Raw genomic sequence first — 18,993 nt, forward strand, 5'->3', positions numbered from 1 at the left:
ACAGAGGCATGGGAAGACCAAAGGCTTTGTGTTCGAGTGGATGCTGGTTTTCGCTTAATGTTTTGACTTTATCATGGGTTTCAAATATATCTTACTTGGCATTTTAATTTTTTATTTCAAGGAGGGAAACACAGCATTGCATCTGGCGGCAAAAAACGGTCACAGCAAAGTTGTAGAAATTCTGCTTGAGCAGTGGGAGGATATTAATGACCCCAATCAGGTAAGGACACAGAAATTACCAAAAGAAATAACATTCGAAATTCGACAAATCAACAAGATCCCAACATTTTAGAGGAATAAGTGGCACTGAGTAGACTTCATTAGTGATGCTGCTTTTCGAGTACCTTTGTATCCCCACTGAATGGCCTCCCCTCCCACCTCAAATGCATAACTGCTGGCAGAAGGAAACAGAGGCAGGCCTAACCTCCACCCTGTGTGTGTCCTCCAACATTTCTGGCCATGTGATTCCACTTTTGCCACCTCTGGTGCTTTTTAGGCTGATCATTGAGCCAGTTCCATGTGCACACTCAGCACATGCCGTGGCAGGTACCTCAGCAAAGAAGTTTCAGATTTGTTCCTTGTTCATCTGATCTCTACTGACTACACAGAACTGGCTGCAGACACTGCCCACAAGCTTTTTCTTTCCTGGGTTAGTGTTGGTGAGTTCAGCCAACATGTTCATAAATTGAATATTACCTGTGAAGGCTGTATCCCTGAATATGTAACTAATGAGCTTAATTTTACATCTTAAAGTAGGGGTGGAGGAGAAAAGTGCACACTAACTACTCAGCTCTGTGTTCCTGCTTTGCAAAGAGTTCTTGTCTTCTTGTCTTCTGCCTCCTCTGTGGCACAGCTGGAATGAACTGGGAAATAATTCACTTTGCAGTGGGCTGTCATGCCCATTGTGGGAACCTGCAATGTGTTTGACAGTCTGTTCCACTTGCCCAGTGTGCAAAATGATTGAAGGACAAGCGCTCTCAACCACGGCCCTTCTCTTCCTCAACCAGCAGCAGATAGACGAATCGAGGCGTAGGTGTTCTCTCTTACCCAATTTGTCAGTTATTTCCAGCTATGCAAGCTTTGAGGCACATGAGCTCCTTCGATATGTGAAGCCCTCCTGCTTCCAAGTCTTGTCTAAATCTTGCTTCTGCATGCAAAATGTGTACAGCTTGTGCCCCTGGCTTGCCATGGCTAATGGTGTGACCTCCATGTCCAGCTGGAGATGTACTCGTCTGTGGATAAACAGGTCTTTCTTTCCCCAGCATGAGCAAAGCACTGAAATCTATATTGTTTACCAGACTAGTGAGGGCAAGAGTTTAAGCAAAGAAAAATGAGTTGTAAAATGATGTCACTAATGATCATTGTTGAAAAGAATGCAGTATTTATAAAAGGCATTTGTATCATAAACCTGGCTGCGTATCTGTCCACAGAAATGTCACCTGTACTTAGGTGTTGGTGAGTCACCATTTCATTTAAGTGTTAATATGGGAACATGCAGGTTGTGTTCCCTTTTTCCAAACTGGACATGTCTGATCAAGTTAACCTGTTCTGTCATGTGACTTAAATTGGAACAGACATTTTCCCTCTGTTGGTCTAGGGCGGAGAAACTCCATTTTACTTGTCGGTTGAAGGAGGGCATCAAAAATGTGCTGAACTCCTACTGGAAGCAGGGAGTGACATCAATGTTTTAACTCAAGTATGTACACAGTACCCCTCCAGCACACAGGTACTGAGACATCCTGGGCTGTGGGAAGAAGCTTGTGTTCTCTTTTCTGTGTATACTAATAGTGTATTTGCTCAGCTTATTTTTATGAAATGGTAAAAAAAAATAAATTAAAAAATAGAATTGTGAATGTAGAGAGGGCTAACAGGATAAAACTGATGTGGAAGAAATAATAGCACAGATTTCTTTGAGAGAGTACCGTGGTGGATGGAGCTTTGTTATTTACTGTATGTCCAATAGTTAAACATATAACTAGGAAATGGTTTTGAACTAGAAAAGGGGAGATTTAGGTTGGATATTAGGAAAAAGTTCTTCACTGTGAGGATGGTGGATCACTGGAACAGATTGCCCAGAGAGGTCATGGAGGCCTTGTCTCTGGAGATATTCAAGGTCAGGCTTGATGGGGCTCTGAGTGACCTGATCTAGTGAAGATGTCCCTGCTTACTGCAGCGGGGGGTTGGACTAGATGGCCTCCAAATGTCCTTCCAACCTTAGGCATTCTGTGATTCTACGAAATATAGCTGACCAGGGTAATTGAAAAATCCTTTTTGGCAGCATATATGACTGACCTGACAACAAACCTGTTACCCACGTGTCTGCCTGGACTACAGTCCCGCCCACATTCAATGGCCCTGGCTTTCCTTCTTGCAAGAAGTTTATGGTTCCAGCATGCTGAGACCTTGTTTGTTTTGACAGAAACAGTAAATGAAATTTTGCTATTGATTTATTTTAAAAAGTTTATTAATGTGATTGTACTTGCTCATTAAAGGTCAAACTGAACTAACAGACTAGGAGATGTTGGCTTTGTCGTTGTCTCTGGTGCAGCATAGCTGACAATGCTGATTTATCTCTAAGAGAGATTGAAAAGGACTATCAAATCCTCGTGGTTTTAGCACATTTGTTATGATACACACACAAAAAAGGAAGCTCCTTCCATATTTACAAAAACACATGACACTAACAGCTGATCAACTTAATTTTGTATGTTTGTCAAAGAGGTGTGTGTGGGGTGGATAATAACAACAACAAAAATTCAAATGAAAGATTATCTGGTATTGATATCTATCTTTAGTGCTGTTTTTCCAGCAACAAAAATGTAAGTTTTTGCTGTCCATACTATTTCTTTCAGAACAACAGCAACGCTTTGCAGATTGCAATTCAGAATAGACATCTATCCTTGGTCACTTTTCTTATTGGTAAGAATATTGACCTGGACCCTAAACCTGAGGTGAGTGTGTACCAGTTTCTGCAGTTGTTCAGTCTTTTTCATGTTTTCCTTGGGAACACAAACAGCTGAATGGGGCTGACTACTCAGTAGTTTGGGTTTTGGTGGGGTTTTTTTTTCTGTTTTGCTGCACATGTTCTTACACGGTTTATGGATGTTGGTTTTGTTGTCATACAAAATTGGTCACTGCCTGGACAGAGTGGTGCAGTGCAGTGTAGAAGTGTCCAGGCTAAGCCAAGGACTGAGCAGTGTGAGAAAATGAACAAAGTGACTTGTTTGAACTAAGCAGCAGCAATGCAAGCAAACATCTCTGTGTGCCACTTCATCTTGTCATTAGCAAAGAGTTAGTGGTTAGTGCTTGTAACTGGTTTTGAATAAAGGTAAGTAAAATGTAAACAAACATTTCAGTGCTTTCACCCTCTCTGCTCAAAGCATATCCCTTCAGATGTCATGTCACCATTCTTTGAGGTTTTAAAAGAAAGAGGCATTCCTGATATTTAAATCCTGTCTCAGTTTAGATACTGAAGGTTTTGTTATGTCTGAGATTTTCTGTGAATAGGGAACTATTTTCCACTTGTACAGGATGAAAATAGAATCTGGGCTTCATGACTTGTCCAGCATGATCACTGACCTGTTGTGTAATGTTATCAAGGAAGAACAGTTTTATGATGTGCTTGAAAAGGTTCATTTTAAAGATCAGGCAGTTGTTGTGCTGCTTGTTGTCATTGGCTTTCTGTAGCAGAAGCAACTCATAAAACTGTAACTTGGGATTTGGAGACAGAGCTTGCTTTATTTTTCTGTAGTCCTGAAGAAATGGCTTTGATTTATAAAGAGACTAATGAACTGGCACTAGTGAATGGCACTGCTATGGAATTATTTTTCAGCTGTATTTAGCAAGAAACTGATGAGTCACATGTTCAACAAGCAAAGTGATCTTGCCAATCTAATGGTTGGATTGTGACTGGTGTTGGACATGTGCCCCAGTCATTTTCATGAATAATAACTCAACTAAAACCCCCTTAATTTCTTTCTAGCTGTAATTTGCTTTTTATAAATATGACAGCAAGCCAGTTTAGTATGAAAAACATTTCCAGTGGTAATATGTGACAAGAGTTTATTTCTAGAAAGTACATTTTGACATCTGTTTACCCAAGTACAGAATTAAGCTGTCTCCTGCCTATTCAACTAAGGGCAAACCCATCTTCCTGAGGAACAGAAACATTACCCTAACCTCTCTATTGTTGGCCAAGGGTAGCAGCACATTCTGGGTATGAACACACAGGAGGAGTGCCTTGCTGTGTTCCTAGGTGTGATACACTGATAGGCACCCTGCACAGGCAACATTCCCAGGTTCCTCAGCTGTATTTGTTTACCTGCTGCTGCGGAAGGTGTTGCAGGAACAGGCTGCCATGTCTGGCATAGCTCCACACCTCAGGGTGTGCTTTCTGCAGTATTGAGCCTCTGCTAGAGCACATCACCTTTGCAAAGGGACAGATTTTAATAAGAACCTCTTTCTTGTTTGAATGAACTTCTAATAATGTACCCAAGTATAACAGTTTTTTATTTTCCTTCTACAGCAGAAGAATTCCCCTCTCCATTTAGCAGTCATTAATAACCATCTACCAGTAGTAAAAAGCCTCTTGGATGCCAATCATGATATAAATGCCTTAAATCACGTAAGAAAAACCTGGGAATTAACATAACTTAATTCTGAGGAGATTATGTGGATTTTGCTGGAAATAATGTTTTTCCTTACGAGCTTGCAGCACAAAGGAGTATGAGGGCAGAGGCAGTTGCCTCATTTTTTGCATGCATGCATATGTATTAGTCACTGGTACACGCTGTGGTAGTATTGCTTGTGCAAGATAAGGGTAGAAAAATGCTAAACAGAAAATACTTGGGCTAATTTATCATTTGAGCATTACAATTCGTGTGTAATAAATAGGAGAAATATTTCAATAGTATTGATCTCCAAGGGAAACCCAGTGCAGACAGACACTAGGCTGGGATATAGGTAGATTTATCTGTAGCAGCCCCTGTGGTGCAGTGTAATACACTGGGGATGTGTACGGTGGTGGGAGGGGGTGCAACCAAACAGATGATGAGAGCTTACTATCCTCTGTACCACACATCACTCTGAGTGATGAGGTCACAGGTCTCTGGTGGCATCAGCTAGTACATTCAGCTGGTAACTAAGCAGTTGGTGATTCTAGCCCATCCCAGGGATGCTGGCATTGTTTGTTCTCTGCTTGGTGCCAGTGGCCTTTGGGGGACTGGTTGGTCTTGGTCCGGTTTGGTGAAGACCACCTCCACCACCACCAATCCCCTCAAGCTCTGGATACCCTTCGCTGTGGAAGGCCATGTGATGCGTGCTGATGTATTTACTGTGGTGCTTGATCCCTTTTTCTGCAGTACAAAAAATATGTAATAGTTAACAACCATTTTCAACTTTTGTGGTGTATCACTTTGCTTTGGTTTGCCTGGGAGGCCCAAGACAAAAGCACAGGCCTGAGACCAAGCTGGTATTTTGGGCCCTATGTTGCTGCTGTCCAGGTACTTAGAAAACCATGCCATGGAGAAAATGAACAATTACACCTTTCTCCCTTTTGCCTGGGAGAGATGCTTTGTGAAGAGAGGACTGAATGGTATAGATGCCCTTCTTTTTCTTCAGGATAGGTGTCTCCAACCTTCTTGTGACAGCCTCTCAGCTTGTGGAATATCCTTGTGTAATCACACTGTTCATACCAGTGTGTGTCATGAGCCTGATTTTGATTAGTGTTCATAAGGTTGAACAAGTAATTGGGAATGCCACACAGGAATGTGCCTGGAGGCAGTTGATCCTTGGGTTGCAGGGTGTGTGTGAGGAGTTGGCAGGTGCCTGGGGCTGCTGTAATTGCCTCCAATGCTTGGGATTTCATGCCTGAACAGGCATGTAGTTGCAGGTAATTTGTACACCATTTGAAGGAGTGGAGCCTTGCCTCCCCTGATGGAAGAGTGACTTTAATGCTGTTCTATGGCCTGGCACATGCCTACTGAACCGCCATATGGTGCCCTCAGAAGAGAATCTCCTGATCAAGGAGCACACAAGGCACACAACAATACCATAGGAGGAGGTATTCAATATTTCAGGGAGTTAACCATGATGGAGGTGGTCTATAGCAACCTGGTCAACAACAAGGCCTCCAAAAATCCAGATGACATCCAGTGCTCATCGTTCATGTGACGGAAGTCTGCACAGAGCTCATGTGTGTTGTACACTGGCACCCTGGCCATAGTGGATGGGGCAGACATTGAGGCACCAACTGCATGTAGACAAGCCTGCCAGCTGCAGTGCTTCAAAGAGAATGTCTCTTCCCCCTCCTCCCCAACCCACATCTCAGCTGTGGAGACACTGTCCCACCATGTCTGTGGAGTCTCACGTGGGACATCACGGCTCCCTATTGGGGAAATGCACCCTGGTCTCCTGTAGCAGGTGGGGATACTCCTCACAATAGTAACAAGGACTAGGCTTTGACAAATCTGTAGTTTTCCCCTTCCCATTGGTCACTTTATTGCTAAAGATTAATTTATAATATCTGAGGGAGGCAGAGGCTGGTATTTGTGGCTGGAGCCAAGTACGATGTTAAGCTCTTTGCCACATAACAAAGAATTTGGTAAACTGCAAACACATATGTTAGAGATGGTTCATGCTTTGTCTTCAGCTTGTCTGAAGTTACATGGAATAGCTACATACGTACCTGTAAATTACTGCAGAAAAGAAAGCAGGATGTATTGTGGGGGGAAATTTATGAGGTCATGTGGTCACAGTGTGTATTCCCAAAAAAGCTGAGGAGAGACTAATGTGGAACCCTGAGACTAGTGTTTCTTGGCATGTAAGGTCTTTGTGTAGACTCTGTAACTTTTAAGGTAAGATCTAAAGGCCAAAAAAGTTCTCTATGGAATGTAGATTTGCAACATCAGACAAGTGTAGCTACAAAGCCTTAAACTTAAAAGGATGCTGTGTCACATGAAACATGCTAAGAGACCTGTCCAGATATGCAGGATTTCTGTACATGACAACATATCTTACACACTGCTGTATTACACCTGTAGATGTCTGGTATTTCTTATTCTAATATTCTTTAGAAGGATAGGTGAAAAAATAGATTTTGTTTGGGAACACGCAGCTATGTAAAGACTACACAACCCTCATTTCAGGACTGAAGGTTAGACTTGAAACTGGATACCCCCTTAGCTCTACTTCTTGTTAATGGTATGGCACTATTTAATGCTGCTTTTGTTTCCCTCTTTTTTTTTTTTTTTTTTTTGGGTGTGGGGTGTTTTGTTTTGTTTTGTTTTGTTTTTTCTGTTTTGTTTGTGTGTGTGTGGTTTAAGGTTCGCCGAATGCGTTAGGGAGCAGGTAGGCTTCTGCTACGTTGTTTTGCGGCAGGCCTGGCTAACAAACCCTGTTATGGACAGTGGTGCAATGCACTATTGAAAATTATGGATGTGCAGTTGTTTTTCATTAATTTCAACAGGGAAAAGGTTAATCAAGAGGGTAGTATGGCAGCTGCATAAATTTCTCTATGCAAAACACCCTGTGTTAGGAGGAAATGGAGAGAGCTTGTTAGGTTACTCTAATAGCTAAGAGGGGCATGACAGCAACTTCCTCCTGATCCAGATGAAACTCCTGCTGGTTTTCCTGCAGAGATCCCAGATGTTGTGTTGTTTGCCCAAAACAAAACTGGCATTTAGATCACTCAGAAGTTAAATGGTTTAATTCTGTTCCGTGTGTTCTAGCCAAGGCCACTTCTTGCTGTGAATCTCCTTTAGAGTCAGACTGTGAGCACTCCACTTCTAAGAGGGAGTTTGACTTACCTTATTTATTTGGTGTCATTAATTCCAGAGGCAGGAAACCCCTCTACATCTGGCAGCTGATCTTGGCAATGTGGAGCTGGTGGAAGTGCTGCTGAAGGCAGGCTGTGATCTCAGGACCGTGGATAAGGTAGATTGCATTCCTCATCCATACAAAGACTATGTGAACTTTTTTTTTTTATTTTTTGTTTTATTACCTTCTTGCCAGAGATGCAGGAAACACTTGTAGCTAGGTTTTTTTCCTAGGTAAAACTCTGTTACAAAGAAAGTCTCCTTTTAATGTTGCTGCACCTGAAGCTTGCAGATATCTGAAACAGTTTTAGTGAAGAGCTGTAGAACTTCCAGGCTCTGTAGTTTGAAGGGTAAACCCTGCTGCCAGATACCTCTGATGGAAAAAAGGACTAGGTTTACAGGGTGGAAAGCAGCCTGTGACTGTTGTAACTGTGCACCCACAGCCAGATTTGGTGCCAGGAGAGGCACAGGTACTGCCAGCTTCACTAGTTGCAGCCCTGGTGAGTTTACCCATTGGCTCTGTGGGCCATCTGGAATTGGGTGCTGCACCCCTGAGAAGCCATCCCTGACCCATCATGGGGGTGCTTAGATCCTGTTGCTGAGGGGCAGCCTGGAGAGACCCAGGCAAGAATGGTCATGGCTGGAAGAAGTACAAAACCAAAGACTCTCTGGGGAAGTAATTTTGAAAGAGCGGATTACCCAATCCTCAGAATTTTTGCTGAATTCCTGCAAGACTGATCTTCCCCTTTTTATACTGTTACAACTGTACTGATTTTCTGTACCACAGAGTCAACAGGTTTTGTACGTATCATGAGCAAAATCTACCTCTTTAGTAATTAGAAAAAGTAATTTTCTTGCACAAAACTATCTTGATGAGGAATAAAGCTCTATGGACTAGAATCATCTCCTTTTCCCCTAGCCTGATGCAGGGCTTGGAGCTCTGAGCATGGGTGACATGGTTGATGTGTTTCAGGAGGCTAAGATGCTGCATCACAGTTAAGCCTTCCCATTCAGAGTCATGGCTGCACGAGCCAGGGAGCTGCAGTTCTCATACCCAGAATGAGGGGTGCTTTAGGCAGCACCTCAGCCAGTAGCAAACTGTCTCTGTATTCCAAGGGCAGACACAGAGAATGACTTCATATCATCTGCTTTGACATGAAGCACCTGCAAGCCTTGGGGCTGGGCAGTAGTGCCCTGGTGGTTTCAGCAGTCCTGACAGGGTCCAGGGCATGTTGCGACTGTCTGGCTCTGAGCCAGCACAAGCTCTGTCACCTTTTTGCTCTAGTTTTATTTCTTGGAGTAGGTTTTCCCTTGTCTGTTTGCTGGACCTGAGTCCATGCCACCACTGGGAACATTTGCAAGTACAGTCCTCTGTACAGTATTGCTGCTGAGATGCCAAAAACGTTCCTGTCCTTACTGAACAGCAGGCAGGAAAGAGGGAGCTTGCTTCAGTTGCATCTTTTTCCCGGCCTCTATCTCCCACCAGCAAGAGTCCTCAGTCCTCAGAGCATGTCATCAAATCTGTTACAGCTCTGGACATGCTTTCTTGGGAGGTTTTCCTTCCTCACACCTGCAGATATGATTGTTGGTTGGGATTGGTAGTGCAGAGTGTGCTCCCTGTGTGCAAGACTGCTGTGGTACCTGTGTCTGCGTGAACACAGGAGGCCAGAAGCACCCCCTTTTCCAGCCCTTCACCTCCCTGTGAAGAGCAGACCACCTTTCCAGAGGTGTGAACCAAGGAGCCATTGTGGTCTCTGGACTCTTCACATATGAAGTATGTCTATGCTGTGAAGATTTTGTGAAAAGTAAATGCCTTAGCTTCCAGGGTGGTGCTTTTCTAAAGAATGATCAGAGCAAAACAAGGGGCTAGAACTCAAAAGGTATCTATTAGGACACTTTAATAGCTGGAGACTTGAAATGCCTTGTAATTAGATTACTGAACCTTCTAATTAAGGGGTTGGCTTCCTTTAGGTCTAATTTTCTAGAATTCCTAGTGCTTGTTAGGTGGAGAATATCCTCAATACTTAAATCTGAGTCAGCTCCACTTAGTGCACATCTGCTGAAAACAGACAACTGCAGAGAAAAACCATACAGACCCAGTGAGGTGCCCTTACTTTGAGGTGCTGATAGTCTAAGTGGGTTCAGATGGGCTGAGCCACCCTCTGCAGCTGGAATTAAAGCAATGTTTTGTAATTCCTTTGGCTGCCTGTAAACAATGAAACATCACCTTCAATGGTGCTCTCTTCAGTTGTCATAAGAAAGTCATTCCCACACCTTTCAATTCAGTGAGGCAACTTCTCTTGGCACCCAAAACAAGATGGTGGGTTTGCCCTTAGAGTTGGAGGTTTCCAACGTTGCCAGTCTATCCATCTGAAATGCCACTTTAACCGTAACATGGGAATGAACTGCATCTGTGGGACTTTCCAGCCTGTGGATGCTAGGATGAACTTAGAAGTTTATACAGCTTCATGGGATTTGGAAGCAGTGACTGGAGAGCACAAGCTGGTATGACGTTCACAGCAGCCTGGGTGCAGGGGATTTCTGAAGGCAGCTGTACCTCACCAGAAATTCTTTAGGGGCATTTCAGTGCAGGAGGAAATTTGGTACCTTGGGGCTGAGGGTACAGCTGAGGCAAAGCACAGAACTTTGGTTGTAGCTACTCTGAGACGCTGAAGTGTAGAAATATATCTTCTTGAAAAAAGGGGATGGGTCCTTTTTTTTTTCTTCTATGATATACTTATCCTTATATGTGGAATAATCATATCCTGGGATGCATCAGGAAAAGTCAAGGGAGATGACTCTTGTGGGACCCCACCTGGAGCACTGCATCCAGCTCTGGGACAACAGGGGCTTTGGGCAGCCACGTTAAGTGAAGGGTGTCCCTGCCCATGGCAGAGAGGGTGGAGCTACATTGTTTTCGAGGTCCCTTCTAACCCAAACTGTTCTGCAATTCTTTTAATGTTCTGATTCACTACCTCTGCTTTCAGCAAGGAAAATCTGCACTAGCTGTGGCATCAAGGAGCAATCATGCCCTCATTGTAGATATGATCATTAAAGCAGAAAGGTATTATGCCATGAAACAGGTAAGTGACACCTTTCATTACACTGGGGAGAACTATAAGGGAAGAGCCAGTTCTGATCTTAAAGTGTCCTTTGCCCCAGCTGGTTCCTTTAGGCAGGGTGCAAGAGAGGCCTTGACAAATTCAGGATAGGAGCGGGAACTGGAAGGTATCTACTCCATCCAGGCTGTATTCCTGACCAGCTGTAAAACTGTAGGCAGATCTTACCATTTTCCTGCAACAACCTCTGCACACGGAGATAAAGGGGTGGAGAGAGATTCAAACTGCCATCAGCAGCAGGGCTGGGATAAGCTGAATCCATGTTGATCCCCATGTCCTTCGGTACAGCAAAATCTGCCGTTGGAAGAATGGGGGATTGCAGGTGTCTGCTGCCCCTGTTGCTAGGAAGAGCTCAGCTGCTTTGGCCGGAGCTCCCTCTTCTGTTTTGTGTGTGATAGTTATGAACTGCAATTAATGAAATGGGAAAGAACCAGACAAGAAGTGTGAAGGATGTGGCTTAGATTGACCTTAGGTTGTCTGAATTGCTAACCTTCTCTCTTATTTGTTATTTAAACATCAGCTTCTCAGTGATGGCCCAGATGAGCGTTATTTTGGGCTGCGCTGGGTAGCCCACATCACTTAGAGATGGGTACATGCTTTGTAGGCAGAGTCTGTACAAGAACACAAAAAGCTAAGCTTAGAACTGGGCTTGGCTGCTGGTGAGACCCATGCTAGCAATGTGCCTTGAAACTCAGACCCAGCCCTAATGGGTCTTGGAAAGTCAGGAGTCTTAGCTGGGACCATTAAAGTTCTGAGAAAGCTGATTTATTCTGTCAATGACAGCTGCAGCAATGAGCCACAAAGAACCTGCTATTTCTACACACTCGATGAAAGGGAGTTATTCCATATGATGAACATATTTAGGGCATATAATTGCTCCATAAATCTATTGTTTTGCTGAGTTTTTCTTGTTTGGAGCCATAGGCTTGGTCTCCCTTAGAACTGATTAAATGCGCTGCTGGGTTTTGACACAAAAACCTTTCTCAGACCGTTTGTCCGCAGAGGGGCCCTAGTAAGGGAGCAAAAGGCATTTCTTGTAGCATCCACCACAAAACCTCCAAGGAGGATGATGCTAATACATCTTATTTATGTAGAGCAAGTAATACTGTAAGCAGCAGAGCTAGCAAACCAGGGCAAAAGGACTGGTGAGAGGAATTCACTTGACTGTCAGCTCCTGCATCCTCATCGCAGAGCTGCCACACAAATCTGTAACTTCATTCTCAGTCCTGCTGCCTGCTGGAAAACGTCTGTTTTACCAGGTTCCCCCCCGAGTGCAGGGACATTAAATGAGTCCATCTTTCACCACTCCACTCCTGCCCTGCTGTCCAAGTCGGTGACAATGCTGCAGGGCATTGTGCTGGTGGTAAATCACACATTAGATACATTACCATGAGGAACACCTTCATGAACCTTCCTGTGTTGTGTGTATTTGATCTACATCGGTTCAGCTGGAGTAGTCAGTTATGTTATGGTTTCTTTTTGCTTAAGGGGGGTTTAGAATGTAATGCTCCTAACCTATTGGCATTGTTTACCAAATTGCCTGAGGAGAAAAGGAGATGTTTAAGCAGATGGTTTTCTGCAAAAGATCCACAGATGCTGTGAAAAAGAAACAAAAGTAGGTAGTTGTATCCCATTACCTGAAGCTAGGAGCACAGCCTTTTGGAGCAGCTTAGATCTTACAGCTATGGAAGACGGTGATGATCAGGTGGTGTTACCATGTAGGAACCTGAGGTGTTTTGAACCATTGTAATAAGGATGGTCTTTCTGTTACATTGGGCTTGCTTATCAGCTGTGCCAAGGTGTTATTTACAAAAGGAAATGTCATGCTGTAAGAATGTGCACATGATACTCATGTGTGTGAAGGAGTTTCTTGTTCTCTCATTTGCCCTTTCCCCCTACTTGCTGCTTCTACCTAACCCTTCCCCATCATTGTCTAGGCTGTTAATGACTAGATTTGAGTGGGGCTGGTACTGTCCCACCCTCCCATTGCCTAGACACACAATTAGCAGCAAAGAGAAGCTGTGCTGCTGCAAAGGGAGGAGAAAAAGTTCATTTGCTTGTGGGTTTTTTGCTGCTTTTTTAAAAAAGAAACAAGCTCAGAAGAGAAACACTGAACTGGGGAGAGCCTGTCCTACAGAATGGCGTAAACCTCACCATGCATGTGTCAGGAAGCAAATATTAAAGTCTGCAACAGAAAAATGAAATCAAACATACATGGCAACACTTGCTTACTAAACTAAGACATCCTTTTTTCTCTTGTAAGACTCTCATAACGTGAGGAAATAACCCTGTTGTGTTTTTCTGACTTTAATCTAGAATGGAGTATTTTATACTCAGGACTTTCCAAATGTGGCATGCTGCCGTTTCCTTTTTTGCTTAATATCTGCTTTTTAATCTTGTATCAACTTCCTGAAGACTTTGGACACTGACTTGAAACAGGACTAGCATGTAAACAAAGTAAAATATTGTAACATGAGCTTACCTACACTAGCAACAAGGCTTTTCCCCAGGCACTGCTCAGCTAGGGCTGAAATCACTGCTAGACGTGACTTTTGCAGAGGTACCCAAACAACAAGCAACTCCATCACTCCTGCTTCAGGCAAGCCATTCACGTGGTGGCTACACCACTTTAAATCTAGAGGGTATATTGCTCGCTGCTTTGATATCTATCTGGTTTTGCTGGTTTTACAGGCTGTAAAACTAGATTCAGGATGGGTCTTTGAGCAAACTGGTTTAGTGAACGGTCCTTGCAGGGATGTTGGAACAAAATGCCCTCCAAAGGCCCTTCCAGCTCAAACTGTTTTGTCATCCTATGATTCTATGACTCAATGTGAATGTGCTGGGTGGTTCTTGGACACTTTGCTGAACAAGGATCTGCACGATAAACCACATGGCTCATGTGCCCATCAAATGGCACAGCTTCAGCCAGGCAGAGCTGAGGCAGGAACAGCTTGAGCAACTGCCATAACAGTGGTGCCTCTTCTTGGGGAGAGATGAGCACTTCAAGAAGAGGAGTAAGGAACTGTGGCTGAAACACAGCTGTGCTTAAAATGTCACATACAATGTAGACAGAGCCAAGGAACCCCTGACTGCTGGTGCAGTAGTTGCTGTTACTTGCTATTGTGTATTAAGTGCCAGAGAAAGTTGTTTATTTTGCATTTAACTTAGTAAGACATAGCAATAAGACACTGGTGGGCTTTGTTTCTGTCTTGTTATTATGACTGTGATAACATCATCCATGCTAAGACATCTTCCAAAGAGCTCCACTAGCCAAACATGGTTCCTTTACCGAGCAAACCCCCTGTCAGCAGCTACACATGGCTGTACAGGACAAGGTGGCTGCAAACCCCAAGCAAAGGTTCTCAGCTTCATTACAGAATTTATTACCTGCTTTCCTTTTCAGGAACATGCAGGTCATAGCAATGATGGGCCAGGCTTCAGCTTGTCCTTCAAACAAGACCACAGTACACAGACCGAGAAAATCCGCTCTTCCCTGTGGAATCTAGCATACAACCAGTTAAAACCCCAGGAATGGAAAAAACTGGCTCTGATCTGGAAGTTCACAGATGAACAAATGAAAGCTATTGAAGAGCAATGGACAGGTAACAATATCCCAAGGGCTAGATATTAGATATACAGAACACATGGCAGAGTTGCTTTTAAACTGTGAGAGTACTGCAGACACATGCTGGCCATAATGATCTTACTGAAACGATGAGAGTGGATGCAAGCTGTGTCCCTGGTTCCTGGGAAGCCCTGCCATGGAAGTATAGGCCATTTCCATTGAACCCTCATGGCCTGAAGGAACCTTCATCTTTGGAAATCAAAAATAGCAGTGAGCAGCGTGGAAGGGTACTGCAGGTCACAGTGCACGTGGGGACCTTGTGACACTGGAAGACCTTGTTCACACTCTGCCTTCTCAGCAGCCATGAAACAGCAGTTTCTGGTTTCAGGCATCTCAAGTGCTGGGAAAGCTGTATTTCTATAGCGTGCATTGTACTTGTTTACTACGAATCCAGGATAAATTTCCACATGTTGAGTGAAAATGAAAGGAAAAAAAAATAATTTAAAGATGTATTAGCCGCCCCAGCCCCTTTCCAGTAGCCCCAGGCTAAAGCTAGAAATTTTATTTTCAAACTTTTGAAAGTCTTGGTCTTCATTTCACTTCTAGGGAAGAAAGGAAGTAAGAGTAAATGATCAGGTTTTAAAACCTCTGGGAACTCTAAAACATAGTTTCCAGCCAATGGAACAGACAAATGCTTTGTGTATTGCATAGGGAAAAAAAGTTACAAGGAACATGGAAACAGAATGTTGCTCATCTGGTTACATGGTATATTGCTGGCTCATCAGAACCCTGTCAAGCAAATCTATGAAGACCTGGTGGAAGCAGGATTTCAGCCTTTAGCTGGTAAGTCGTGAGGTGCTGTGCATCGCAGGTTATGCGGTGCTCTGTGGGACTGTGGTGCAGTGCTGGGAAGGTGTGACTCTGGTGGAGGTGGAGGACAATCCTCCTTTAGGGGAATCTGTCCTTGCTGGAGGGTGAGGTTGCTTGAGGAAGAGCGTTTAAATGACACTTGAGATTTCTAGAAGAAGATAAAAATGTGCGAACTTTGCTTCCCCCCTTTGTCCTGCAAACATGGTTACAATACAACTGGTCCCCTTCAGTCAGATTAGTCTGACCTTGTCAAAAGCAGAGCATGTCAAGCAAGTGTTTTCTCTTCTTACTTTACAGAGAAGATCAGAGGTGCATGTGGCACTCACAGGGACCTCAGAAAATGTGCAATTTCCTGAGTTCATCAGTAAAACCTGGCATACATGCGATGGAATTACACACCAGATGGAAAGTTACTTTCAAATACAAGTAATATCTTTTCTGGAAACAAAAAACAATTTGAAGTTGTATAACTTTTTCCAACCTAGAAGAACTTGCACTCCTGAAATATTGTTTAGGCCTCTTTCATATGCTTGCTATAGAATGATGTAGAAAATTCAAGAGTGAATGGCTAGCTGGTAATTTATGACTATATTGCTAAGCAAGAACAAGCTCCCTACAATTTCTACACCTGGCTTAACACTGATACACTAATTCTGTATTGGAAATGTAAATAAAGCTATTCTGTGTTTGACACGAAATGCAAATTGGATGTTTTCTACCTGGAAGAAATGAAATTTAATAAGTGAAAATAATGTGTATAAATCAACACTTCCAGAAACAGGTCCCACTTGGGATTCAGGTTTTTATGAAGACTTACTAGGATTATAGTGTTCATGTCTGAAGAGGGTTTTTCTCTTGTTTAATTAGCACTAGCATTAGGACAAGTCTTTCTTCTTCAAGATTTTAGTTATGTAGTGAAATTACACAAAAATGTGATGTCTAAAGCCATGTGTGAATGGCTGCAGTATTTTCTATCACAGCATATCTTTGGCAGGGGGGTTGGACTTGATGATCTCTGGAGATCCCTTCCAATCCCTACAATACTGTGATTCTGTAGTATCTTTGTATACATACTCAAGAAAGAACATCTGATACTTAATAGTTAATACAATTATTTACCTATTTATTACTCATGTCTTGAATAACATTTGGTAGTGTCTTGCTGAGCATGTTTTAATGGTTTTCTCATTATTGAGTATGTTTCGTATCTAAAAAATTACATAAAATGTCTCTGTAGTCTCCTCTAGAAGAAAATAGCAACAGCTTTATGTAATGGAAGAATTTAATTGCCTTCCATATCTCTATATAACTAGCATTATTTTGTACCAAATCTTACTGTTTGTACTAAAAAGACGATGATCTGTATCTTAGTCTGAAGTCTTATGCCTAACAGCCCTCTTGTGTGCAGCCTGTTTTGACATGGCTGCAGTGTCATGTGACTATGAAGAACAGACTGGTACGTGCTCAGGTTTTGGAACCAGGTACCTAAGATGACAAGAGTCTTAGGTCCTGACACGTGTGCATCATGTTCTGCACCGTCAGCTTAGAAACTGAGGGTGTGTAACAATCTGACAGGCCTGGCCCTTCCCATGAGTGAAGGCTGCCACCCCGCTGTTCTTCATTTAAGTATGCTGGTGTAGGGTAAAATTAAAATGTATCTCAACAACATTTATCTGCATAAGCACCTAAAAGCATACATAACAAAAATAGATTTCATTTTTGCTTGAAAGCAGATGTTAATAACGCTGGAACAAAACAAACGTTTCAGACAAAATCACATTCTACACTTTATTTAAAATTGTGCAAAAGATTCCTTAAATAACAAATGTTCACCGTAATAAAATAAGTTCTCAAATAGTTTGGAGGTAGAACATTTCAAGTTCTCTCCTGCCACTCCAGATGTTTACTACAAAAGCACCTTTTTGTTAGAAAAGGGTAAAAACACAATATATACTTTAGGCTTTGCTACATCAAACCTGAAAAGACTGGGAAGAAGTTTAAATTGTACCTTGATAAAAATCCCCACCAGAAGAGAGATACTCAGTCAACAACTTTTATTGACTGAACGCTGTTGGGAGTTTGGCCCTGAAACATTCGCCCAGCTTGTCCTGCAGGTCTGACGCTGGCCGAGCCGGAAGAATGCAGCACAGTTCGAGGATACCTCGCAGCAGTGGCTTGGGATATGGTTTGCTGAAAAGGAATCAGATATGTCAGAGCACTCAATGGGAAGGAAAAAAACCCCCACCTCCCATTAAAACAGCTCTAAGTGAGCTGTAGTTTAAACTGAAAGATTTGCACTCCAGCACACTGAAATACACTTTAAAAAAAAGAGAAAAAAGGAAAAAAGAAAGAAAAAGGAGTTACTTTCACAGAATGAGTTAACTTTTCTTTCCTTCCTTATCTCTAACAGACATTTTAAAAAATGCTTAACTTCCAATTAACTACATACCCTGAGCTTTTATCATCTAAATCTTATCTCAGGCTTTGTTTGGTTGTTTTTTTTTACCAAATATTTCAGAATTTTCCTCTGTAGTGCTAAGTTAATCATGCCAACATTCCTTTGGAGGTTCAGTATTTGCTATGAGGAAGTCTCTGAAAGGAAAAGGCTTGCATTTACTTAAAAACAATTAATTTGCTTCCCAAAATATACCCTACTGCAACAGTAGCCATTCTGCTTTTGATCAAGGTAAACTGTCTTCCCTGTCAGATTAATGCAAAAGAAATACTGTAATCCAATAGACTTCCACTTAGGCGTTTATTTAAACAAAGAATATATGGAATATATCTCACATTTATTATGTTAGAAGTCAGTTTTTGGTATGGAAGTTTGGGTACTTCAGTTGTTACACCAGTCACACAATCTGAACCAAAAAGTTGTTCTTAATGAAAGAAATCTCACGCCAAACCTCTAAGGACATGCAGTTTAAATGAGTTTCTGCTCAGGAGGCCACAGTCCCAAAAGCTATGTGCAGCTTTTATGTGCCACTGGACTCCCAATTCAGTGCAGGCAGGACATGACTGAAAGCAGAACATCCCTCAAACTGACAGTTACCAGTATCTCCAGATCAAAAAAGGACCTGATGTAGCTCTGCTTGTTCTGGCAATATTGCTGAAGAGAAACTGGACTGTCAGATAGCACAGAGGAAACTCAGCTCCCACTTCACACATCAAAATAGCAATTGTAATAAAAACCTTCAACTATTCCATACACCTTCTGTCAAAACATTTTCTACATGGTTTCTAAACCGATTTCTCAGATTGGTCTGAAAGCATAGCAATTGCCTGGCCATTTAGGCCACTCACAGTCTTCTTGTCCATTTATTCCTTACTCTATTAGTACACCTAATTGTGTTTTTTTCAGGATCAGCAGGGGCGTGGGAGAGGTAAGACTCAAAACACAAGCAGCAGCAGGCTTGATCAGATTGCCTCTGGGCAAGGGTTTTAGTTCCACACACACCCCTGCCCCACCCCTCAATAACTGGCTACAGTCAGCCTGTCAGTTGAATCTGTATCTCTACCACCTCTGGTCTGATGAGTCCTCCATGAAGCCATACACCATGAAGATTGTCTTTATACTGTGGTTGCGTGGTGATGACACCAAACATGGCTGTACCAACCAACTGCT

The 18,993-nt window shown here is 42.7% G+C and overlaps 2 protein-coding genes across 2 annotated transcripts in view; one reads left to right on the top strand and one right to left on the bottom strand.

Annotated features, from left to right (window-relative positions):
* Positions 1 to 16,022, top strand: part of ANKDD1B (ankyrin repeat and death domain containing 1B) — a gene marked incomplete at its 5' end in the record, with an annotated part of 31,545 nt that extends 15,523 nt beyond the window's left edge. The window contains 9 exon segments of the mRNA XM_084277944.1: positions 122 to 220; positions 1,598 to 1,696; positions 2,853 to 2,951; positions 4,526 to 4,624; positions 7,834 to 7,932; positions 10,802 to 10,897; positions 14,337 to 14,535; positions 15,210 to 15,341; positions 15,666 to 16,022. Of these exon segments, the coding sequence (XP_084134070.1) occupies positions 122 to 220; positions 1,598 to 1,696; positions 2,853 to 2,951; positions 4,526 to 4,624; positions 7,834 to 7,932; positions 10,802 to 10,897; positions 14,337 to 14,535; positions 15,210 to 15,341; positions 15,666 to 15,724 (981 nt within the window). The 3' untranslated portion in view covers positions 15,725 to 16,022.
* Positions 16,023 to 17,148: 1,126 nt separating this feature from the next.
* Positions 17,149 to 18,993, bottom strand: part of POC5 (POC5 centriolar protein) — a gene marked incomplete at its 5' end in the record, with an annotated part of 29,742 nt that continues 27,897 nt past the window's right edge. Inside the window, one exon of the mRNA XM_084278995.1 lies at positions 17,149 to 17,558. Within this exon, the coding sequence (XP_084135121.1) occupies positions 17,409 to 17,558 (150 nt within the window). The 3' untranslated portion in view covers positions 17,149 to 17,408. The remainder of the gene's footprint in view (positions 17,559 to 18,993) is intronic.

This window comes from Gallinula chloropus (genome assembly GCF_964237585.1).
Source record: "Gallinula chloropus genome assembly, chromosome: Z".
In the NCBI taxonomy this organism is placed as follows: Eukaryota; Metazoa; Chordata; class Aves; order Gruiformes; family Rallidae; genus Gallinula; species Gallinula chloropus.